This window comes from Phyllostomus discolor, chromosome 3 (assembly GCF_004126475.2).
Source record: "Phyllostomus discolor isolate MPI-MPIP mPhyDis1 chromosome 3, mPhyDis1.pri.v3, whole genome shotgun sequence".
NCBI classification, from domain to species: Eukaryota; Metazoa; Chordata; class Mammalia; order Chiroptera; family Phyllostomidae; genus Phyllostomus; species Phyllostomus discolor.
The window spans coordinates 63316639-63342545 of record NC_040905.2 but is presented as its reverse complement, the minus strand read 5'-3'; the positions used below and the strand labels follow the sequence as shown (position 1 = coordinate 63342545).

The 25907-nt window shown below is 39.5% G+C and overlaps 1 protein-coding gene across 2 annotated transcripts in view; it reads left to right on the top strand.

Moving 5' to 3' along the window:
- The window catches only part of LIX1 (limb and CNS expressed 1), a 50583-nt gene extending 35594 nt beyond the window's left edge, over window positions 1-14989 (top strand). Inside the window, exons 4-6 of one of the 2 annotated variants that reach the window (XM_028513815.2) lie at window positions 1421-1516; window positions 10279-10356; window positions 11945-14989. In XM_028513815.2, coding sequence (XP_028369616.1) covers window positions 1421-1516; window positions 10279-10356; window positions 11945-12232 — 462 coding nt within the window. In that variant the 3' untranslated portion in view covers window positions 12233-14989. The remainder of the gene's footprint in view (window positions 1-1420; window positions 1517-10278; window positions 10357-11944) is intronic. The other variant, XM_036020584.1, reaches the window with a different exon arrangement.
- Window positions 14990-25907: the final 10918 nt, after the last annotated feature.

Genomic DNA, 25907 nt, shown 5'->3' with positions numbered 1-25907 from the left:
GCTTGGTTATTCTGGAGAAACTATTGATAATGAGAGAGACATTATCACACTCACAGTTACCCCCTCATAAATGCTCTTATCACACAGAGGAGAGATAAGGAAAGGGGCAGGGTAGTTGACCAGGCTTGGAGAACTCCAGAGCTCTGTTCTATATCTTCTCTGAGGATGAAAGGAAGCCTTTGTTTTGCTACCTTGTAAATTTCAACTGCCTTTGAGGAAGAGAAGTTAGGAAAATGACGCCGATTTCTGTGTGTGGAATTTACTCAGAAGCAGGGAGGGGCCATCAGTGTAAAGGTAATTTATCATTTTTTTCATGGAAATTTCTAAGGAAAGAGAATATATAAGGTTTGCAGACTTCTGGATGAATTTCCTCTGGGATATTTAAAGAGCCAACATAAATATTTCAGCAGCAGTTTGTTAATGTTATTGCATTCAAAAGCTATAAATTTGCTGCTATCTGATGCTGGCAGTCATATGTTCAGTCTCACAAAGCCATTGCCCACCTTCCAGGGATCCAAGACCATGGGATATTGAAGGGTGGCCCAGAACTGATATTAGCTTTTTTATTGCCACTCCCTCTAACTAAATTGAAGGAGAATTTCATTTCTACTCATCACCCACCCACCTTGTTCGCTAAAGATTAAGTGATCTAGAAGTGAAAGTGTAAACCAAGACCCATGTCTATAGGCCACAAACCAGCATATTTTAAAAGTTCCCATTAAGAATTATGGCAGTAAAATATGAACGGTCCACACAACTGGAGAACTCTTTCCCTGTCAGTTATATAATCTTGCCTGGTTATCATCGGAATCAGAGCAAGGTCATCATTTCAGGAGTTTAATAACTCATGAAGGCAATACTCAGAGGACAGCCACTCACACATTAACACCACCATCAACAAAAACCCTGTGCAAGCCTGGCTGCTGTAGCTCAGTGGTGTGAGTGCGGGCTGTGAACCAAAGGGTCACCAGTTCAATTCCCGGGCAGGGCACATGCCTGGGTTGAGGTCCAGGTCCCTGGTAAGGGCCATGTGAGAGGCAACCACACATTTATGTTTCCCTCCCTCTTTCTCCCTCCCTTCTCTTTTCTCTAAAAATAAATAAATAAAACCTTAAAACAACAACCCTGTGCAAAGATACAGGAATTTCTGCTTTGGGACAATTATTCTTTTAGTGAATAGACATAATCAGTTAACATTCTGACCAAATACCAGATTCAACTTTATTATAAAACCCTCTTTCCCCTGAGTCATGGTGAGATTAAGGATTTTATCCCAAATCAGCTGGAGACTTGGCAAGAGTGCACATTTGGAGGGTCGGGACAACGACAGGAGGGTCCCTGTGGGGCCACAGCTGTCATTTGTGATCACCCAAAGAAGAAGAGGGAATCCGTAACATTTCCCTTTTCTGCTCCCTCCAAGGGCACCCTGGATGACGCGGATGACCCCAGCACCAGCGTCGGAGCCTACCACTACATGTTGGAGTCGAACATGGGGAAGACCATGCTGGAATTTCAGGTGCCTGACTTCCTGCCGCTTGTTTATTTTGCTGCACCATCTAAAAACCGGGGAGAATGCCACTCTCTTCACTGACATCTCCTGTTCCCCAGATCGACTTTTTCTGTTTGCTTTGGACGTTTTACTGTAATCCTCCTAAAGTCCAGCAGGCAGCTCCATCTTTGCCAGGCCTCATGGGCTAAAACAAACATGCAAACAAGGCACCGTTTTTGCTTTCTTAAAGGGAAGTAAAAGACCCAAGTCTAAGAAGTAAGCAGGGATCACCCCTGACTTAGGAGTCTGTAACATTTCACCTGCTTTTCAGTACAAAGTTCCCCCTTGACCCAAGTCAGGAAGTTTGAGTGTTGGTTGTGACCATTTGGTTCTTAATTTTCAGAAGTCATAGGTGAAGGTTCCCGCAATGTATATTAGACAGTGCTCCCCTTAGTTCTGGCATTTTTATTAAATACAATCTGCCACTTCCTATCATTAACGAAACAAAAAGATTTAGCAAGCTATAACCCTGTTTTGTCCATTCGGACAAGGGATAATAGAGCTGATGAACTACATTACCTATTATTTCCAAATCAATTAATTGTATCAATAACAACAAGAATAGGAACAACAATTGCTGATACTTATTGCATGCTTACTTTGGCACTATGCTAAACATTTAACAAATACTGTCATAATTTAACCTTCAAAATAAACATATAAGTATTATCCCCATGTCTTTCCTGAAAGAAGTGGGCCCTATAGCTTAGTGAATGACAGAGCCAGAGTTCACACCCAGGCAATCTGATTTCTGAGCTCACACCCTCAGCTGTTATTCCATACTGGGCTGGGCAGATGAAAATTCAGTTGTAAGGAAGCATGAAATGTTTGTCCTCTAAAAAACTAAACTTGAATGCAATTGAACATACCCCCAGTATTTCTATTTTTTTTTAGGTTAGGTTCTAAGAAGGAATCAGAGATACAGTGTTTTATGGACAAAAAAAAATGTTTATCATGAAATAATTTACAATGGTGTTACAGCTGAGCCCCAAGGCCACAAACTTTCAAATATTTTCTTTGATTCCTTTCAAACTGTTTTCCCGCCTACAGTGGCATAGTCACTTCTCAGGTGAGTGTGTCCTTCACGCCCATTTCTCACAACAGTGTATTTCCTCATCAGTGCCTTGTTTGAACAAAGCAATAGTCTTTCTTCCCCTTGTCCTATGGAGACCTCGGTTACCCAGTTAGTTTTTTTGTTTGTTGGTTTTGTCTTGTTTTGTTGTTTTTTAAGTGGCCATGGTCTCATGGACCTTTGATGTTGCTTTTCTTGGTTTGGAGGAGAGCAGGTGCCCTTACAGCCTACCCTCTGGAGCAGACCAGGGCACACATCCTCACGGTGGTCCGAGCCCAGGCTTTGGAGGGGGCTGGTCCCTTTCAGCCTGGCTCTGCTGCTCACCTCTAAATCTGTTTCCTCATGTGCATATAAATCAGGGAGAATAATAGTAGTGGAATTATCTCACAGTACCACTGTGAGGATTAAACGAGATAATACAGAAAGAGTCCAGAATAGTTCCTGGCATATCCATGTCATAAATGCGCAGTGAAGGTTAACAACCATGGTTAGATGTGTTTCTAAAGAAGGACTGCTTCACTTGAAGTGTCTGTGGCTGCAGGTGGACTCCCTTGACAATTTTGCATGACCTACAGGTTTCAGCTGAAGCAGGGTAGCTCCCCTACACTACACATTTCAGGGTCCTTGCTGGAGAATTAAAAGGTAGAACTGTGAAGGGTCCTTCCCCATTCCCTCCCATAACAGTCTAAAGTCAAACAGATAAAAAATATAGAGGATAATAACACAAGGGAAAGAACACAGATTTTTAGAAATCATACAGACCTGTGTGTGAGGCGTACTCTACCACTTGCCACCTAGGAACTTAACTATTCCAAGATTCAGTTTTTCCACATATAAAATAAGAACAATAATGTCCCTTATATAGGATTTTTGTGGGACTTACATAACATGACATTTGTAAAGCATCTAGTGTAGTGATTTCCTCAAAGAAGAACCTCATTTTAAAAAATTCATCCTCCCCTCCGCACCTGACAAAAAATATTGTATTTATTTTATTATAGAATGAATGGTGCTTGCCCCAGTACATAGTACTTTGTATATGATTGCTTTTCAGAAAATTAAGAATTATTTTTTTCATTTCAAATGAATAGTTACTGATACCATTAAATGGTACAAGGTTAGGAAACCTACCTCATCTCCCTGTGGGCAATTCTCTCCACTGTGTTTTTCCCCAACTGGGTACATCCTATGGCTCACCAGTCTTCTGAGTTATTCAAACTCCTATGGTAGGTTTGTGCAGAAGCTCCTAATCTTAGGAAGTTGTGGTTGGTAGAATAAAGATCACGGTCAATGGAGAATCTGCTTCATTTTAACAAGCACTGAGATGAACTTGTTGCTTTCCCTGGAGGGGCTTGGCTTGTCTGGTGCTCTGGTTGTGGGCTCGTTCGAATAATCACCAGTGACACTTACTGGGGCCTCCTCAGTGGCTTTTTCCACAAAGCTGGGGGTGTTTGATTCCACATCAGTAGACAATTCCAAAGCCTGCATATTCTGCAGATAAATATCAATGGTCAATTCTTTATCACCCATAAGGTCTAGGGCAGTGGGCAACTCTGGGTCAGTGGTTGGCTTTGGTTCAGCCTGTAACTCTGGGTTATTGGAAATGCCTGTGTCTGAGTCAGCATCGGTGTGTGGGAGTATTGAGAGGAAGTCACAGGCAGGAAGCACCAGGTGGTGAGGATGAAGGCCTTCCAGATCATGGTGTGGGCCGGGAGCTGGGGGCAGTGCAGAAGGCTGGAGTACACAAGGAGGCAGGTGATAGGCCTCAGTGCCAAGAATGATTTAAAAAAAAAATACAGTTGGGTTAGTCTGCCAAAGATGGGGAAGGCAAGATTTATTTTTTTTAATTCTTAAAATTTCATCTAAGCACTGTTATAGGCTGTACTGAACCACTTTTTAGTAATACTTGAATTGCCTTGGTAGAGGCTGTGTTCTTTTGTGGTCTACTTAGTAAGGTATTTAAATATATGAAATAATAATTTCAGCCATGCTGCAGAAATGCTTCATAAGTTCTCCCAGAGGAGGTTGGGGGCGGGATGTGGTACAGACATAGGAAGAGGAAGATTTGAGGACAGGAAAAATCCAAAATCCCTTCCTTGAACGGGGATGCTGGCAACCCAGGAAAAAGGCCTTGGAGCACATCCCTCTTCTTTCTGCCAGTTCTAGGTTGACCGCGGGTCCTGCACATTCCTTGGTGACCCAGGTTCAGTATGTCAGCTTGTTTCTGCACATAATGGGAATTGACCACAGACCTGGGCTCTTTGCAGCCGACACAGCAGTTCAGTACCCCTGGTGGGTAATAGATGTGTGTTTGTATCTATAGATGACTATACCATATAAAAACAAGGCTGGTGTCTGCTGACTGCCCGCAGGCTTTCCAGGGGGGCTGTCAAGGAGGCAGCGATCAGAGGAAATGTGATAGGCTTCTGCTTACCTTCACTTCGTGGGAGGGAAGCCAGGATGCCTGTTGTGAGGTAGCCTTGCCTTAAAACTGCCTGATGTTTGGGGGGAGGGATGGTGACAGCACTAGCCACTGGGTCTTGTCAAGGTCAGATTCAAGGCAGACTTTGACTGAAGCTGGTTAATATATTTATTCTGTAGCCTAATGCAATTCAAGGATGAGTTGTTTATTTACATCTCTGCTAAATTCTCCAGGTTGCCTTTTAAAACCCCATCCCATAAACAAATTTCCTTTTAAATCCACTCTCTTGGGTGGGGAGATGGTGCCCACCTGTTTTTCAAGCTCTCCATTCATAGTGTTTGTTTTTCTTATTTCTGATGAATTGCAGAACCAAGCCAGTCTCCCAGACATGGTTCCAGAAAGAGGCAGTGTGCATTTTCTCTCCACAAAGCAGCTGAGATGCCAAAGTATATTTCTTCTAGGAGGACTTACCAGGAAGCACTGTGAGGACAGAGCCCAGTTGTAGTTGGTTTAAATTGAATGATTGACAACATGAAGCAGGAAATCTGTAGAATGAAAGCTACAATTGCAATTTTCCCTGAGGAGAAAGAAAACACAGGGCTTGATTCTCCATTTGATGTTAAATTTACTTTGCTGATAAGGAGTAGCTCTGCAATTTGTGGGGCCCACTGCAAAATAAAAATGCAGGGCCTTTTGTTCAAAAATTACCAAGAATTTCAAGACAGTACAGCATTGAACCAAGCTCAAGGTCCTGTGTATATGCCCAGGTCACAAGTTCGTGAAGCTGGCCTTGTCCTTGAGACAGACCCCGGAGAAGGGCCCGGACTAGGGTAAGAAGAGAAAAGCACAAAATGTAAAGAAGCATCAAAAGTCTCAGTAATCAATACAAGTAATATTGTAATGCAATATTATAAAGAGTCAAAATTAACATAAAAATTCATGACTAACAGAATATCAAAATTTTAAAGAATGACAGAATTTTAAATAAAAGACCCTGAAACTGGATGACTCACCTGAAATCTTGCTTCACTCACCACACCCTAGCCCCGACCCAACCCATAGACCATTTCTTATTTATCTCTCAGGGTACCCAGACTCCCCAGGTTTCTAAATCGGCCCACATAACAAGCAACACAGCACAAAAACTTCTGCAATGAGCAGGACAGACAGCTCATTGGACAGACTTCCTTTAAAGACACACAACTTCAGCTCTGGCTGGTGTGGATCAGTGGACTGAGCACCAGCCTGTGAACCAAAAGGTCACCAGTTAAATTTCCAGTCAGGGCACAGGCCTGGGTTGTGGGCCAGGACCCCAGTTGGGGGCATGTGAGAGGCAACTGATCAATGTACCTCTCACGCATTGATGTTTCTCTCCTTCTCTCTCTCCCTTCCCCTCTCTCTAAAAATAAGTAAAGTCTTTTAAAAAATAAAGAGACAGGACTTCAATAGATAGAAAACAAGACTGGGAGACCAGGCAGCAGGAGTGATGGTGAAACTAGGAAGTGAGTCCTTGCAGAAGCCCACAGCAGCCCTGTCCTCGCCAATCTGCGGCGATGCAAGGATTTCCGATGATGTGAATCAATGGAAAGCACACAGAAATTTCCTGGAGCTGAGCCTAGGGCTCCTTTAGCTTCCAGAAGATCTGAAGCTAGTGAATTTGGTCTTATGAGGGGAAATAAAGAAGTGGAACAGGAAGAATGTAGAACTGTTTCAATATACTTTACATAATGATAGCAATATATTCTACATAATGATAGCGAGATTAATATCTCTACAGAGGAAGGTAAGAATTAGATGGGAACATAAGAAGCCAGAAAGTCATCCTCCCTGGAGGATTTTAGAAATAAAAGCAACACTGAGGAAGAGACATTTGTGTTACTCACAGAGGAAAAAATGTTTGGTGATGACATAGAAGTTTAGACAAATCAGAGTGGGTGAGGGGGCTGACCATCTTCCTGCAAGCAAAAACACTTCACATCTCTGGAGGGAAGTTTTTGAGAGATGTATGTTGCCAAGGGACATGAGAAAGGTTTCTGATTCTGTTCTTGGCAGAATTGTGGGTTCTAAAGTCTTGCGGGGGGCATTGTTATATGGAATGACAGTTTATCTGGAAAGGGGGGCAGGTGTATAGATAAGAATGAGAGCCTAGACATCTTTGGAGGAAGAATATGTTACTAAGGTAACAGTTGTCAGAGCAAGAAATAAGATCTTCATTAGCAACAGGCTGTTTCTCAAACTACGTCACAACGGTGTGCGGACAATGCCAACAGGGCTATTGGAAGCCACAGAGCAAGCTCAGTACATCTTTCTGTGTTGTTAATCTTTGCATGAAGACTTGGGGAGGAGGGCACATGTGGAGGAGTGGAGGTGGTGTTTATTCTGTTTAAAAAAAAAATATATATATATATATGTCTCCAATAGAATACAAAATCCAAGTGGAGAGTTAAGACATGAGATGAAAGAAATGTCTTCTTCATAAGACATAAGCCAGTTGTTACTGGCCCTCTTGTAACAACACTGAGACTGCTTCACACCAAGACGTGGAGAGTGTTTCTGTTTGTTTTTCTGGCTATGAGGCATTCAGTGAGCCTTTGAAGATCAGGTGAGGAGGGCAGCACAAATGTACCTTCCTCAGTCACTTGGGTTTCTTTGATAAAAAGAGCAGTGATGAGAACGAGATTAGGCAAGATTTGGTTATGGAGCAAACCACTGTCATTTTTCCAGATCAGCCTGGTGATGTGAGAGAGTGAGCATCTGGGTGGGGCAGGGAGAAGTGGCGGGGAGCCGGCATGAGGCGGGTGGCTTCCCTGGGCACTGGACCCAGGACCCTGGGCAGACAGTGGAGTCTCTGTTTGGGGCAGGAGTAATTTAGCTGGTTTCCATGTCCTATTTTAATTAATGGAAACAGATGGTTTTGTTTTTACTGAGGTCTTTGTAGGCTCCTGGAGGTGCTTACTGTGTAGTAGAACATAGACAAAAAACCCAAACTGGATCCCAAACTGGGGAAAAAAAAACAACATTATACTCTAATAGCAATTTTCAACATGAGAATAGGGCTAATTGCTCTTCTGATTATCTTATAGCTTTAAAATTTACCTAGTAATTCTAAGATGTCTGAAATCTCAGAATGACTTTGTGTCTCTTGATTTTCATAATGAAAACTTTTTCACGATTAGTTAAAGGACGTAAAAGTCGGCTTTTTCGAATAGGCATAGGACATCTGTCTAAATGTAAGGTTTTCATAACTAGCTTCATTACCAGGGAGTTCCTTAATTGTATTGTTATTTTCTGATAATTATATGGCTGCGGTTTGTGGTACTAATCCACAATAAATGTCTCTCTGACCAAATAGAGAAGAAAAAAAAAGAAATGCAAATAACGTCAATGAAAGATTGCTAGTTCTAATCACATTAGATAAATAAAAGCTTAGATATGTCTAGACTCTTTAGCTCACCCTTGGCATCATGCAGGGAGAGCATGATGCTGATAGAAAGACTGTCTGCTATGATAGGTACCAGCCATGAGAAACTACAGGTGTATTTAATGTCAGTTCAACCTCACTATCCATATTTTAAGGAATTTTCTTGACTGAATTTATAAATTTAGGAGTATTTTATAGTTTTTAGAGTTTGTCCATTATATGTTCTATATTTCTTTTTGGCTTACTTTTTTAAATTTAATTTTTCTTTAATATGTAATTTTGTCACATGATTCAAAATTCAAAAGGTACAAAAGACGGTCAGAGGAAGGTCTCCCCTCCTCCCCCCGCCCCACCTGACCTGCCCCCAGACAGTCCTTTTCTCTCCCGAGGTGGGGTGACTAACTTCTTAACCAGTTTTTTTGTATCTTGTCAGAACTCTTCTGGGTATTTAAAAACAAATGTTTATAGAGACCTATTCTGTTTTTATCAACTACTAGCACACATTATACAGGTTGTACACTTTGCTTTTATTTTATTTTAACAACACATCACAGAGATTCTTTACATTAAAATTTAGAGATCCTTCTTTTTTTATCACTATGAAAACTGCATTGTGTAACAGCCATACATTTTTATTAAATCATTTTTATTGTTATTCTATTATAGTTGTCCCAATTTTCCCCCTCTGCCCTCCTCTGCCCAGCCCATCTCCCCACCTCCACAGTCAATCCCCACACTGTCATCCACATCCGTAGGTCATTCATACATGTCTTTGGCTAGTCCCTTCTTCTTCTACCACTATCGCCATCTTACCCTTGCTTTATGACTGCAATGTATTTAGTAGTATGAATGTATTGTAGGAGACAAAAAATAACTTTCCCTTCACACTTCTGAGTTCTTAGCTAAAACCCCTGTAATAAAAGACAGATTAACAAGAGAAAAACATTAAGTTTATTGACATAAATACCTCATGTATACATGAGAGATACCTAGGGAAAAACAAGTACTACCTCCTGGGGTAGCTTAGAATTCAGGATTAAATACCATCTTAATAAGGCAAGGAGAGACAGGATGCAGGCCTTTTAGGGGAGAGGAAATGGTTTTTCAGGAAGACCCTGAACAGGCCCTTAGAAGAATTGTGGGAGGTGTGATGGTTTGTCACAGCTGACTTCCTGTTCCCTCTCCTGTGATAAGAGGAAGTTTCCCATGGTTGGTGAAACTCCCCTGGAATGATTGTGAATCAGTGCCTTTAGGAGGATCTGTCTTTAGACAGATAAGAGCAGTTCAGAGAAAGCCTCTCCTTGTATTTGCTGGTCTTCAAGTGCGTTCAGCTCAAAGTAATCAATACACCAAAGTGGCATATTTTGGGGCAGCATATTCTGCCACCCTTCAATATCATACTTTATTTAACCATTCCTTTAAAAATGAACATTTAAAATGCTTTCAGTCTCAAGCAACTTCAAAAATGATGCGGTGAATAACCTTTCCTACACATTATTCTCAGATGCACTGGTTTATTTAGATAACTTCAGAACACACCAATGTAACTCTTTTTACACTGGTAAAATGGAAAGATATTAATTATTTAGTCATTTTATTGTGCAAATATGGATGTAGCAGGGGAAGGAAGGAAGAATGCTATGGAAGTCAGGACTCGGGTGTTTGGTAATCTTGAAGTGTTCTGACAATACTGTGTGTTCTACTTCCCTGATAGAGCTGGGGACCACAGTTATGTCCTGCTCAGCTGTCACTGAGGCACTTTTCCCCCCCACATTTCTGCTTTAAGACTGATGACAGATGTTTGCATTTTGTAGGAGCTGATGACCATTTTCCAACTGTTACACTGGAATGGAAGCCTGAAGGCCCTGCGTGAAACAAAGTGTTCCCGACAGGTGAGATTTCACAGTCCGGAGTGGGTTTGTGTCATGTGGACATAGCAGATGGCTAGTCATCTTCCTGGGGGATTTCCTTCATTTGGATTTTTCTGTTGAAATTTGGTACTTTATCTATTAAGAACAGAGAACAAAACAAAAAGAAATATATATATATAAATAAAATGTCCAAACATTTGAATCAGGAACTGTCCAAATATGCATACTAAGAACTTTCATTGGGCATAGGACCAATTTAGATACATGTACTGAATGCCAGAATGAAGGGATCACTAAGACAGACTTCATTTCTAAGGCAAATGCAGAATATGCTCTATTTACCTGTTCTGCCCACGTAGAATGCATGTCCTTCACTCTCCAATGCAGAAGGTAACTCGAGGGCACATGCTCGGGAATCTCCTCAGTGAGGAGAGATTAAACTGTTGCAACAGGAGGGGTTTTCTCTCCACAGCCAAAAGTCCCCAGCATGCAACAGAAATGATTATAAAAGTGGGCAAACTGGCATTTAATCACCTCAGTGTTTTTGGCTTTGGAAGTTTCTTTTTTATTTTTCAGAGAGGGGGGTCTCACTATTTCTTTGCTACCTGAGAAGGGCCCTTCCCCCTTTTTTAATGGCAAAGGGAAACCCTCTCCTGTGTATTTAATGGTTTTCCCCCACTATCCTCAAAGATTTACCCTCCTTTATCCACCATTAGACTTTGAAGGATGGTAGTTTATTTTCAAGAATTCGCCAACAGGAATTTGTATGAGGAACAAAGCCCCTAGTCAGCAAGATGAGGTGGATGTAAGAGTTTCCATATACTCCAGCCCCAGGAGTTTTTAGTTGTTCTTTGCATAGAAAGTCTGGCTTTCAAAATGTCAAAGATGGAAAAGAAATGAGTAGCTGACAATGGCTTTGGTTATTTTTTCTTTTCCTTTGATTTTATAAAAGGCCTTTGAAATATGCAGGGTTGGTTATAAACACTTTTCCATGATTGTTTTTAATTTGTTAAGGTCATAAATAAATACCATATGTTCTTGAAAATAAAAATAAGCAATGCATCCACTCTTCTTAAATTGTCTCCGTCAAACCTATACAGGACGTTACAATGTATTGGCAAATTTTTCACATGAGAATGGACAGGTAGTGACTGATTTTTAATTGTTTACAGAAGTAAGAGACCATGTACATGAAGGTACCAATATGATATCAATAATGATAATGCCCACATGCCATAATACTTTTTAAAGTTATTTCTGTAGTTTCTGTGAGCGATTTGGACTGTCATCTTCCTTATGCTAACAATACATTTTCTAGTGAGGTCAGGCCTCTATTCCATGAACTTTATTTACTCTTCCTGGTGTAGTGTTTTAACTCAACCTGGAGTGATTTTGCTTTGCCATATCAGCTAGTCCTTCATTTTCTTTAAGAAGTATGTCATGGGATTTGGCTTCAGTTTGTGAACATCAGAAAGGCTTCATCACTGGTAAAACCCTCATGGATGTGGGGGGTGGCAGGGACAGAGGAAAAGAAGCATCCAAAGGCCAAGAACACAGGTGCCTTTGTTGCTTTTGACTGACACTCTGGACTTTATTTCTTGGCTCCCAGGAAGTCATCTCCTACTATTCCCAGTACTCCCTGGATGAAAAGATGCGCAGCCACATGGCCCTGGACTGGATCATGAAGGAGCAGGAGACCCCAGGAATTCTCTCTCAAGAGCTACGAATGGCCCTGAGGGAGTTGGAGGAAGCCAGGAAAGCAGGACAAGAACTACGGTTTTACAAAGAAAAGAAAGAAATCCTGAGTTTAGCCCTGACTCAGATCTACAGCGATCCTGACACTTCCTCACCCAGTGATGACCAACTGAGCCTCACTGCCCTTTGTGGCTATCACTAGCCAGGCCGGGTTCCAACTCCTCTAGAGGCTGGCAGAGCCCACACTAACATTAGGGAGCTCACTAAAGGAGAGATTACGGGAGGCTTTAGCACCTACAGCTAGTACCTGAAGGTGGTACTAATTCTCCCCGCCCATTTCATTCACAGAATCTGGCAGCAGTAAGACCTTCATATATGGGACCCAACCTCCCACTCAATGCTATTTTTTATTTTTTTCCCATCACACTCCCAATAGTTCTACCTCAAAATGAAAGGATAGAGACAGGATGGCTTGAAAAATATTTTCCAAGTTCGGCTCCAGCCTAAGGCCCAGTTGACATGTGACCTGCTAGATTATATATGTTGTTTCAAAGAATGGGCCAGGGCAGCATCCCCCAAAAGAATATCAGGCAGGATTGGGGAAAATAGCATGATAGCAATTTTTATTAAATAGAAAACATGGGTTGGGATTAAATAAAAACATGGATTGTTTGTTAAAGATTCAAAGATCAGAGTTTTTTCCTAAGCTTTGTAAACTAAGAGAGCTTACACTCTACTAGCTACAAACCAAATCTACAGTGAGAACTTTATGTGGACATCCCACTATCAGAGATCTTGAAGTGATAGCATGAAAATACTGAAAAAAATCAATGTGATTTAAAATGCTGTTGTGATAATAATTTTTTTAAATCCACACCCTTCCATATCACCTACAGTAGATCCCTTAAAAAGAATCTTCAAGTAGAATGAATATCCAATTTTTATGAGTTTTGCAATCAGTCATGTTCATTTCTAATTTGCAATAAATAACTTGAATTGATTTGTTTTTATTTGTGCCACCACAGTCATATATCTATCATGGGGAAGGTTACTGGCATTTTAAAGGTTGAAACATTTTGAAAAATTATAAGCATTTAATAATGTTGCATTTAATTAATTTCTCATGTACTAGAGAGAAGGAATCTTCAGCTGCCTTCACTATTGTTTGAGAGCATAAGCCACCAGTAGCTCAAATCTATTGCCATTTTTAAGTTTAAATTGCTGGAATCTTCTTTAAAGAAAGTAAGACATTGCCATCTCTCTTTGAAAAGAGCTTGGGCCCAACGGCTGATTAGAAAGCCAAAAGCAAATACAAACTAAATTTTAGATGGTTGGTGGTCATTCAAATTTATAGTGGCAGCGGTGACAACTTTAACTCTTGTAGGTATTTCCGTATATATAACACGGAAAGGAGTCCCTTGTATTTAGTCCAAAAATTCAAATTAAAAAAAAACAGTTTTCTCAATTTTAAATAAGTTTTCTTTTCCTTCTTGTTTAGGCAAATGGAAACTAATTTTCCTGAAAGATAAAACTATTATAGCTACTTTAAATTTATAAAAATATGATACTTTAGCCTTCTATCTAAATATGTAGCAAAGTATTTGGCACTCCTTAAATCCCTATGAATACTATTATGTATTGATCATATATATTTTGGAATTAGTCATAATAATTAAAACTTAACTTCACATATTACATTTCCCTCACTGGGGGAAATTTACCTGCATATCTGCCCCACACTAAAGTTTTGAAAAGGTAATACTATGTAACATTATATACATTTTATTTAAAAATATTGTTTTAACAAAAATCACATTTCTCCCCGTAATGAGGCTTAATGTCACCTAGAAGAAAATTTTGTTCCCTTATATTCCCCCTAAAAGAATCAGAATTAATGTTTATAAGTTGAATAAATTTTGAGGAAACCACCTATCTACAGTAGTTTTTAAAATAAAGTCATTACTCTTTATCATTCGCAAAAAGCCACAGTTTCCTGCACTGAGTGTAGTTAAAGGCAGGTCCACCTTTACTGCAATTGCAGCCTTTGACAATGGCTGCTCAAGCTGACGCCATCTGAATAGATGCAGGAACGGGAATCAGCTGGGAAAATATCACATTTGCTTTCTGCTCTACAATTAGCAAATGGAACCCATTGTGTTCATGGAGAATAGGAGCTCTCCCTCAGCCACTATCTGTTTTTCCTGGCTGGTGCAAACTGTTTCCTCCTCCCAGAATGGCATGGAAGCTACAGCAAAGGACACAAAGGCCAGATTCTTCACCAGTGCTGGTCCCTCTGATGGTCATTCATATCACATCAATTTGAGTTAAGACATCATGGCTGTCAATACATCACGAAAACCTCTATAATCCTGGCCCAGAGCAGAGCAGGGTTGAAGAGCAAAGTAGAATATTATCATTTTTCCTTTTCTATACCCTGTTCCCAATCACACACTGTATTGAAGGGGACCAGAGTGGAGGAGTCTCGATGTAAGTGTATGGAGCTCTGGGTCCTAACCTTTAGTGGTTGTAAAGCCTTTGTGGTTATAAACCCTATGGACCTTCTCCTAAGAAAATAGAAGTAAGCATATACAATTAAAATTACACAGACAGTTTCAGAGAATATGTGAACCTCCCCAAATTCCTTGGATTTCTCTGCCCAAGAACCCCCAGTTTGGAAATCTTAATTTGAACACATGCTTATGGTCTCATAAACTTCTCAGCAGGGACCTAACCTCACTTGGACATAGCCCCTGCAAGCTATTTCTAAGAGAAACGTCATTTTTCTTAAATATAAAATTGCCCTGTTTTTAGACAAGAGATAAGTTTAATTTTCAAACTATCCAAATACATTTGGCTGTTATGGAGGGAAAAAAAAAAACAGCCTGAAGTAAACTGGTCACTAAATTCACATGAATGTATCAATCCCACAGATTCAATAAAGTCATTGTTCCTCCAGTGATCCGAATTCAGTTGTCCATTTGTTCAAAAGCTATAGTTCATGGATACTTCTGCTGTTAAATTCATTCACCTGTTTTTAGCAACAGATATCCTTGAAATATTATACCTACATCAACTATGAGTCTGATCAGCTAGGTCTCAAGAAAAAGACAAAGAAATCATAAAGGTTCAACACTTTCCTGTTTCTTTAGGAAAAGCATTTAGAGGCATAATTGCTCTAGAATACTATAATTGCTTTATCTCTGAAATACTTCAGAGAATTCTGAGTTATGCCATGCCATAGCTTTCTTTCTTACCAAAGGACAAAAGGAGCCAGACTAAGAATATTTCCATTATCTTTGACTATGCTCACAGGTAACTATTATCTTTTATATATTGTTGATATTTTTTGTTTAGCCTTGCAGAAATGCAAATATCAAGATTTATTCTACGATGCCCATTTTGTTAAAGAAGTAATAATAGTAAGATTGCAGTTAGCCAGGGCTCCAGGAAAATAAGTAATTTTCCCTACCACAATGGTTCTCAACTTCAGCTGCACATTAGAAATATTCAAAGAGCTTTAAAATACCCTAAATGTTCAGACCGTATGCAAAACAATGAAATCAGAATCCCTGGAAGGGTGGCCCAGGCATCCGTATTTTTAAAGTTCCTCAGGTAGTTCTAATGTGCAGTAACATTGAGAACCATTGCTCTTACCCAGGAAGTTCTGGCTCAGAGGTCAATGTCCTAACTAGTGGAAACTATTACTCACTTGGCCTTGGCCCCGGAGTGAAACGTTGAGCTCTTCTGAGCCAGGTAGGAGCAAATCCTTTTGCTTGGGCAAGAGACTCTCCTGGAACCTAGAACTAAAGGAGGGCACATGTGTGCACACACACACATTTTTGCAGGAGAACCAGATTCTTCCCCAGGGTCCAGGCTTTCTTTCTCAAATATAGTACAGGAACGAACTGCACCAGAATCATCTGGGGTGCTCATTTAAAAATACAGGTTCCTGGGCACATACCCTGGACCTGCTGACCAAATTCCAGGAGAGGGTCTGGATTATGTACCACTTCACCAGGTGTTTCTGATCACCTTTAAATTTGAGCTCTTTTTGCTAAAGCTACCTAACACATTCTTTACTAGTCAGCAAAGCCTTACCCCTCCTGACACTAGAAAAAAAAGCAGAAGGGGCAAAGAGATGGCTGCTTTTAATCCCCCAAAGAGCAGCTCCCACTCTTTTATCTCTTTAGCCCCAATATTTGGAATTACTATTAATCCCTATACAGGAAACCATGAAAATCTCTTTCAGCTCATGGCTAAGCTGCTTCTTTAAACCTGACTAAACCCTGTTAGCACTCTCTTCCTGGGAACGAAGTAGTTTGTGGGAAAGGGGAACAGAAGCTTCCTTCTGAGAGCTGTGGATGCTCCAGGGACTACTGGTTCCCAAGTGTAAGTCCTAGATATCTATTTATAGGCAGTTCCCAATGTCAGTAGCAATTATGTTCCACAAGTCCATTTATAAGTCAGCCAGTTTTTCAACCCTGAGGATGCATTTTTCTATGTAGCCAGGTCATAAATGGTGGCAAATTTCCAAGACTAGCCTATATAAGCAATGGGGTACCTACAGTATTGATCTATGGGACCTACTACAGGTCCAGGCTGTGAGTGAACAGAGGAGGGTAGAACAAGGGGCAGCTGTGGGTCTAGAGCACAGCATTTGAAGGCCTCCCTGGGCGCATATTTCTCAGTCCCAAACTGGTTCTCCAGGCCATCCATCCCTTTATTTCTCTTTGTCCCCAGTAGACCAGCACACCATTGTCCCACCCATCACCATCATTTGTCACTTCTTAGAATCATGGTTTCTTTTACTTTCTGACTTACTGAAGAGGTAACTTTTTTAATGCCTTTACCACAAATCTTTACAACTTTGTAAGAGTTGGTGTCCCTGGAAATAAGAACATTCATGGGATCTAAAAATGACAGCCACTAAGCCTCTCTGCAGAGTCCGTTTTCACCAGGGCCTGTGGGGGAAGACACAGGCGGGTGATGCAGGCTGGGCTGGGCAGGCCGGCCACATAACCTGTCCCACTGACCTGGACCCCGGTGTTCCTGCTCTTTGGTGGTCTTACTTCATGCCACAGAACATAACCCCCATCTTGATCACAGCTGCCCTTGATCATGGTTAGCCAATTCTGGGCAATCCAGCCCAAAGTGACAAATTGGACTAATCAGTCTGTCCCCCTCAGGAATGTAAACTAAGGAGCATGGGAGGAATTTTCCAGTTCAAGTTGGAAGCTGAATTCGGAGGAGTCATGTTCACGGGTGCTGCATCTGTGCAGGCTGAAGTGATGAGGAAGTGGAAAGCATTAGTCCACAGGGTGGTAGAAAGAGAAGCTAATTGGTACAGATAGCAGATGGGGAGACAGGCAGAGACACGAGGAGCAGGTGAGGTCAGGAGGCCCATAAAGGGACGAGAGCTCCTGGCCCAAGCACCCTGAGCCCAAGCACCCTGCAATAAAGTAGCTTGTTCTTTATCTGAGTGTATCACACGCCTTGCAACCAAAGAAACTGCACTTTACTCATTTCGGAGAAAAACTGCATTAGAGTTTTCTGGACTTTGCATCCTAAGAAGCAACCAAAAATACTTACATAAGGTAAAAACTCAAGCTATAGAAATAATGCTCAGAACTGGTGACAGAGCTAACTTCCCCCTTCTCATTAACCCTCCCACTCCAATGCAAAGTCTCATACCAGTCTGGAGTCCCTTCCAAATCTGAAATGAATTTATGATTTATGTGCTCACCATCTTGTCCTCACTCCCCTAAGTAGAAATTTCTGCGTGCTCATGTTCAGTAGGAAGTATGACCACAGAGCGAAAATAGAATTCTATTTTTAAATACACAGAATTCATAATCTCAAATAATTTTTGTCTTAAAAAAGCAGTCACCTTGGGAAATTAATGACATGCTCTGACAATGCCGAAGAGTGCTGTCTTTGCCAAAAACATTCTTGTCACGAACTCCTCCTTGGGAATGAATCTCTGATTCTACATGTACAAAGAAAGAAAAGCAGTCTCTTGTGGGCTGAAAGCATCTTGCCAACCTGAGCTGACTATTTTATTTCAGCACCTCCACCATTAGGCCTAATATTTAGCCCATGCTCAATGAATGTTTCTTGAGTAGAAATTTGTCATCAATGTCTTGAGGCCTTCTTACTCCTTTGCTTGGTGAGTTAATTTATTCACCAGACCTGGCTCAATTCTCCTGGATTCATCATGTCTCACTTGGTTGTAAGGCAGAAATGCACATCAAACTTACTAGGCAAAAGGGAGTTTATTGACTTGTGACACAAAAGAGTCCCAGGATAGTTTTTGCTTCAAGTACATCTGGATCCAGAAGCACATACCAGGACTTCATCTCTCTCGTTCTACAGATGTATACATATGTGTATATGTGTGTGTGTGTGTGTGTGTGTGTGTGTATCATCATTCATTTCTCAAATCTGCTTTCTTTTGCATTGACTACTATTTTTATACACACTCTCCCCTTGGAGCAGCGAGACAGTAGCCAGCAGTTCCAAATCTGGGATAGTTTTTGCCTCCGAGTGTATCTGGATCTAGAAGCACAAACCAGGAGTTGATCTAAAAACTCTAGATCTCAACACTCAAATTCTAGAATTGAGTGGTCAAATAAGCCCACCCACACAACTTAGGCCTACTGGTGGGGAGTAGTCAGCCAAGGTGAATGTGGTTCCGTGACCAAAACAGGGACAACATTATCATTTACCAAGACATTTTTGAAACTATTTCTCCTTTAGAGCCTGCAGAAGCAGAATAAACAATAGAAGAAATGCAGCCTCTCCAACTATTAGTTGAGGAAAAGATTTTTGGATACACAAAAAGACAGCAGATGTCCCCTATGAAAACACTGTGCCACTTCCAAAAATCAAATCCACCCCCAGAGGACAGATTTTGTCACTATTAAGAATGTTCAAAAAAATTCTGCCCTGAGGGGAGGTCCAAAAGTGTTTCCAGACAAATCACATCACTGGAGTAAGTACACAGGTTCTCTGAGGACTCGCATGAAGGGGACAGCACATTTATATGTGAGAGTTCTGCCATGTGGAGAAGCCTAATCACCCACATTACTCTACAGTCACACTTCATATATCTTCAGTGCTGAAGAATTGTTGCTATGCAAGTGAGTCCAGAAATTTCCTCTGGTCTACTTCAGGTGGGCTCTGGCTTTCATTGTCAGTGGCTGCTAATGCCCCTTAATAGAAAAGAAAACACTTGATCCCAACAATTGAAAACAGTTGTGGCAAAACTGGACTTTTTCAATAGCCTGGATAGTTTATTCATCCTTACTTGTGACTGAGTGACTCACAAACCTTAACCATGGCTCCACTTGAACCCACGAATCATGACACAGGCCATCACAAAAAGATTCTTGAAAGAACTTTTGCTGAGTCAATCTATCATGTATCTTTCAGGTATTTTCATGTTTCCAAGTGCTGATTTGTTAGATGCTATCCGAATGTAAATAGGCAGCACTTGATGCAAAATTCATAGGGAAATATTGAAAACATAGGTGATCCAATAACATAACAGAGGAATTGAAAAGCCAACCCAACATCGTAATATATTTAAAAAGTAGCAGCTATTTTACCCTTTCAGTTATTCTGTTTTCAAAGGACCTGGGAATTTTGTTTTGTGTATGTAGTCATTGTGGCTACTTAGATCTTTCAGTTCTTTGGTCACATGGCCAACAAAGCAAATAAATCCGAAAAGTGGGGGAAGGGATTTCAATTCTCTTAAAGTCTGAAACATTTTACCTTGAATGATGACTCCCATAAATATGTTTGTTAAAGATCGGGCCCTTTAGAGTAGTGAACTCGTCTTAAGACGAGTTTCCTTCACGCTGCCTCCCATCCGGAGCAGTCTTCTTGGGCATGTGCTTTGCATCCTTTTTATTTTCTTCATGGGAATCCAAGGACAGTACCTCCTTGTCCCACCTACAGTTGCTTGTGAAAAGCCAGGGCCTCAGCTCTCGCTGCTCTGAAAAGAGGCTTCCGCAGCTGCCTCTCGCCACCTGCACAGCTTCATCTCCTCCTGGGCGCTGCAGGTGCCGCACACATGGGCGGTAGGATTTACAGGGTCTAAAATTAACAGCCTAAAAAATAAGTTTTAAAAATCCATGTTAAACACAGTTCCCATGTGCTGTTCAGTTAGAAGAGGGGAATATCAGAGTCAGAGGAGGAACGCGGTGAAGAAAAGACTCTTTGGGAACGGTAGAGCACGTCCGCGGAGGGCTGGTCACACCTCCCCGCAAACGCTAACACCGGCTGGTTGCTTCCCCGCCCCTCTGACTCCCTCCTTTCTCCTTTTCACCCAAGGCGGCACTCTTCCCTGGGTTCAGTCTTCAGTTTTTCCCTCGGTTGTGGCTCATATTCACGTTTGACTCATTTCACTCAAATTACTCTCAATTCACACTTGAGAACTAAAGTTCTGTGAGAAGTAGTCGAAGGCGATTGACTTTGTGGTGATTATGGTCTTCTCTTTTGCATCGGATCCCCGTAAAGCTACTTCTTACTCCAGATTTTCTCTATAACGAACATGCTTCTTGTATCCTAAGGCACAAAAAGATAGTTACCAAGTGTGTTTCTGGTTAACCTTTACAAAAATGGGGAACTTAGGAGGATAGTATCTGTGCCAACCAGTGCCGGTTTGTGCACACTGTACTAGAAGTTTGAAGACTGCCTTCATTCCCTGCCCTGGGCGGGATGAGGAACAGGAGTGTCTCTGCCACTTCCCAGAGGCAAACTGTAAGAGAGGGAAGTCTCCAGAATCTAGACACACAGAATGAAGGGCTGATCTTCCATTGACGCAGAAAATAGTCAGGTTTTATCAGTTATGAGAAAAAGTCAAACTCAACAGGCAGTTTAGAGAAGAAACTCCACTTTCAATTTCACCACTTACCAAACAAAATTTCTCCACCAATCAAACTGGAAATTTTTTTTTAAAAAATTGTATATCCAGCTTTGATGAGTTTGTGAGGAAATGGATACTCTTACACTGTTTTGATGAGAATGTAAATCAATACAGTCTTTTCTGGAGCCAACTCTATTAAAATTTGATCTGTCTGTCCCTTTGACCCAGAACTTTTCACTTCTACAGTTTCATTCTGTAGAAACATTTTTACAAATGTTGGAAGATATGCAAAGGTATGTTCTTTATTTTATCGTTCCTAATAGTAAATTTTGGGAGGTTTGGATTAGTTGTTAGTGCATCCCTTACTGCCCTATCCGACATGCCAGCGACTAGCCCCTTATGCTCTTGGGCTCTTGACATATGGCTAGTCTGACTTGAGCACACACTGGATTTTGAACACTTTTATTTTAAAAAGTAAAATATCTAACTGATAATTTTTATATTGACTACATGTGGGCTAAGCATATTATTACAATTAATTTTACCTGTTACTTTTTACCTTTTTAATGTGACTACTAGGACATATTGAATATGTGGCTCATATTTGAACCTCACTTTATATCTCTCTTAGCCAGCATTGACTGGTACTATGTACCAATCATTATAAGAAGATAGATCTCTATGTACAGATGTAAAAAGATACAATATAGATAAATTGAAAAAGTTTTCAAAGCAATACATAAATTGCAAGCTTATTTGTCTTTGTTTTTTTAAATTAAGTATATGTAAAAAAACACATTTGGAGGGACATGCCCTAAATATTATTGGGGAAGTGGGGGTTGGGGATGAAAGAAGAAAATTCTTTTACATTGTCTTTTAAATTGCAGTTTATGTACATCAGAGGGAAAATAAAAAATAAAGCTAAAGTTTAAGAATAAAGTAAAGGGAGATAAAAACAACATGATAGATTCAGCATTTCATGTTTGTTGACTTGTCATTCATTAGCCATGAAAATCTCTTTTAATGATATATTGCAAAAGCCTGCAATTTTTTTCCTTAACAGAATGATATATATATCAATGCATATATATATACATATCTATATATATATATATATATATATATATTACAACTACTATTAGACATTTGTTTTTACCCTGGTAAAAAAATAGAAAAAACTAAAAGTAGATAAAATTTCTTATCCTGGTAATAAATAGCAAGCCAGATTTCAGTTTATCAATAACACATTTCTTGCAGTTTCTGTCAGGGTTTGACAAGGGACACAAGACTTAAAATTCACCTGCACCTCAACCATTGATGCTGCAAGTAACAAACAGAAGCCATGTTGAAAACTTCTCATGCAGGAGATTCTCTCCACATTTTATGAAAGTAAATTTGGAGGAGGGATAAAACTTAATAAACATTAAACTGTTTTACCTCATATTTTATATGCTACATATATTTCCATAACTCTAATACATGTTCATATTATTTTGTGTTCTATTTTAGTCATTTAACATTGCTTCATGTAAATCTTCCCATGTATTACCGTATTTCCCAAACTTACCTTGAATAGTACTTCAGTGTATTTACATCTCAAGTTTATTTACTCTTCATGGGAATTTTTATTATCTTTAGTAGCACCATTCTGAAAATGCTTATATAAATTAATTTTTAGAATGTGATTTATTTTCTTTAAGGATAGCTTCTCTCAGTATTTTGAGTATATTTTATGATATATATTTCATATAAATGGCCTCACCTCTTTTCTGAAACCAAATGAGTAAAATTTTTTTATTTAAGGAGAATTAACTTGACAAATGGTCAGAATATTTTAAAATCCTTAATACATAAAAATATTTAATACACATTATCAGATTACTCTCCAAAAATACAAAACCAAATACTATATTGTAATGTATGTGGTCTAATTTTCCCATAATACCACCTACATGTTTTTAAGTTTTAGAATTATTCTTCTGCTACATTAATAAATGTTTCTTTTTATGGACCTAGAAATGCTTTCCACTACAAAAAAAAAAGTTAGATTTCAAAACCAGACCTGTCATTTGACCAAGAATCTACTCAGGTAAAAGAGTTTATTTCTTTTTTCTTCTATTTTTCTATTTTCACTAATACATTTTACTCAATCAAATAAGAAAAACATACAGAATGATTAGAGATGCTTAGAGATAGGAGGCAATTATGTAGAAGTAATGTATGTTTTACACTGTGGCTGTTATCTTCCATGTTAAACACAAAAATATACAAGAGTGAAGAGAAAGTGTGTGATTCAGATGAACAAATCAAGATTGTTAGCAACTTGACACAAAGATGAAGAAGACATAGCCCTTGTAGAAAGTGGCTATAGAAATATGTTATAATAAATCCCCTCATCTCTGCTCTTTCTGCCAAATGGAGAATTCATAGAAACATGTTCTAGTTCTCTGTTTATAAAGAGTTTATCTTAAAATATTCAAACCTGTCACTGAGTCTCCCTTGCATCCCTTCACCATACTAGAACCAGAGTTTGTTGCTACCAAAGGGAGGAAAGATACTAAAAGATGCACATATCGACTTTGGAAGATCCCGTCCTCTGGAGGACAGCTCTGCCACTGTTAGAGCTGGCTAGAGCACACGGAGTGCGTGAACGCTCCATTCGAGTCACACCAGTGGTCCCCCTTGTCCTTTTTCTGTTTTTCTCTTCACTGTACCAATTTATTTGGTTATTCCACTGGATATTTTTGTTTATATTCTTTGGTTCCTACCACGTTGTTATGTTATGTTTTAGAATTATGTAATACAGATGTCTTATATTCTACAGCAGCCCTTGTGTGTTCTTTCTCATATATCCATATTATATATGTATATATATTATATATGTATATATGAGAAAGAATATATATATACCCCTTTGCCTACCCCTATTAAAGAAAAGAGGAGGTGGGGCCTGAAAGAATAAAGAGAGGGACTTGAAAAGAGAAAGACTCACATGGTGCCCATGTGCTGGTTACATACTTATTTTCCTCAGTGAGGCTGGCAAATGATGTCTTGAACCAAAGTATCGTTAAACAAATGAGCTCCTTCACCCTAACCACAGATGCCGTGACAAAAGCCACGTGGTGTGGCAGGAGGGCCAAGGCACACAGCTGTGCTTCCTCACTGTCAGTACAGAGGTACAGTTTGCGGAAAAGGTGAAGTTTTAAATCTGTTAACACCAAGGAACAAAGACAACTGTGAGAATTTCTTCCCCACTCTCCTCTCTTGATTTCCCCTGGTACAAATGAGCTACGCTACTCTGATTAATTAGACCTTGAGCATTTAAAACAAAGCTGTTTTCTATATTTAGGAAAGTGATTTCAGTTTACACAATAATTAAAAGAGAAAGTTTCAACATTTTGATGTTTGAGCATTTCCAAATGAGCTCCCTGGTATAAGAAAATCTGAGAGATTTTATATTAGCAGAGGATGTTTATTTCTCAGCAAATTTATTACTTTATGCAAATATTTTCTAGCATATAAACTAAATGTCATTATCTATCTGCACAATAACCTATATATAATGCCCCCTGTTTAATATCTAAATTATGTGTCTGTATACTTGCAGAAGATATTCTAGCACCTGAACACTTGAAGGAATTAATTATATTTATAAAGATAGAGGTGATTTTAAAAGATTTATAAGGGTCAAATTGAAAACAAATAATCTTCCTCACTTAATGATAGATTAGTGAGGGAGGAAAACCAGAAAAAATATCAAAAATGATCAAATAATCATCTATAGCTTAGTACTACAGTCTCATAAAACATCATTGATTTCAGTCATGCTCTTTTTAAATGTATAATATATGCATGTTTAGTGCTTTTTATGTAACCTACTTAAATTTTCCCAATTTGAAACAGTTAGAGGTTCTAATATGAATCTATTTTGTACATCCTTTTTATGTACCTGTTCTCTTGACTAACTAAATTGTCACATAATGACACTTGTTCATCATGGCAAATTTAGATTCTACAATGCACATTTCAAAGTTAATTTGCAAATCACTGTATTTTACTTGTAGAATACATTTTACAAAAAGAAAAATACATATACACCTTTATTTGGTGTATATGTATTTTAAGAGTGTCTGCAGACTCCTTTTTAACTAGTCTAGTTTTTTAAGTCCAAATCAAAGATATAATAGTAGGTTGAGTATCAACCTGTTAGAGAGTTAAATTCCTACAACATAGGTGAACAAATACAGTTGTCTAAGGCAAATATTTTTATAAATGCTGTTATTTAAAAAACTATTCTAGTCCTAATGTTATAAGGCAACCATCATTACAACTATGAAAACAGACCTTTCAGCTTCACCAGGAGGTTCTCTGGCCTTCTTAGCAAACAAAGACTCGAGTTTACAATACTAAAAGGTAGAAGAAACAATTTTGGTAGGCAATAGGTATGTCAGATACATGATGATCTATTTCTATCTATCTGATAAGATGTCATGGCTGACCCAGAGATGATCTACCCAAAACCACTAGTGTATCAACGTTTTTCCTCCTTTGAGGTTCTTCATTGATAGGAACCCAAGTTGGTGGTCTCATAAGTGAAATTACTGTATTTTGAGGTTTATAATGTCCAGTTTACACTCTGTGTGACTAAGGTGAATTTATTAAGCTTTATTATCATCATCATCATTTGTGAATCAAGTATTATTCTATTCTGAGTGCTTTATATTTATTAACATACTGTTTAACTAGTTTGTGATATAGGAACTATTACTACCTCCAGTTTACAAATGAGGAAATAGAGGTTAACTAGGTTGCCCAAAGTCACAGGGGTAGGGCGTTGAAATCATCTCTTGCCACCCTCCTTCCCTCCATTGTAGCTTAGGTGGGAGCCCCCATGCTTCCTGCCCCATGGCCAGTCAGTACTCTCAGATTTAATGAGCACAAGAATCAGCTGGGCATCATTGGAAGTGCAGTTTCTGGTTTAGTAGGTCTGGGATGGAGCCCAAGATTC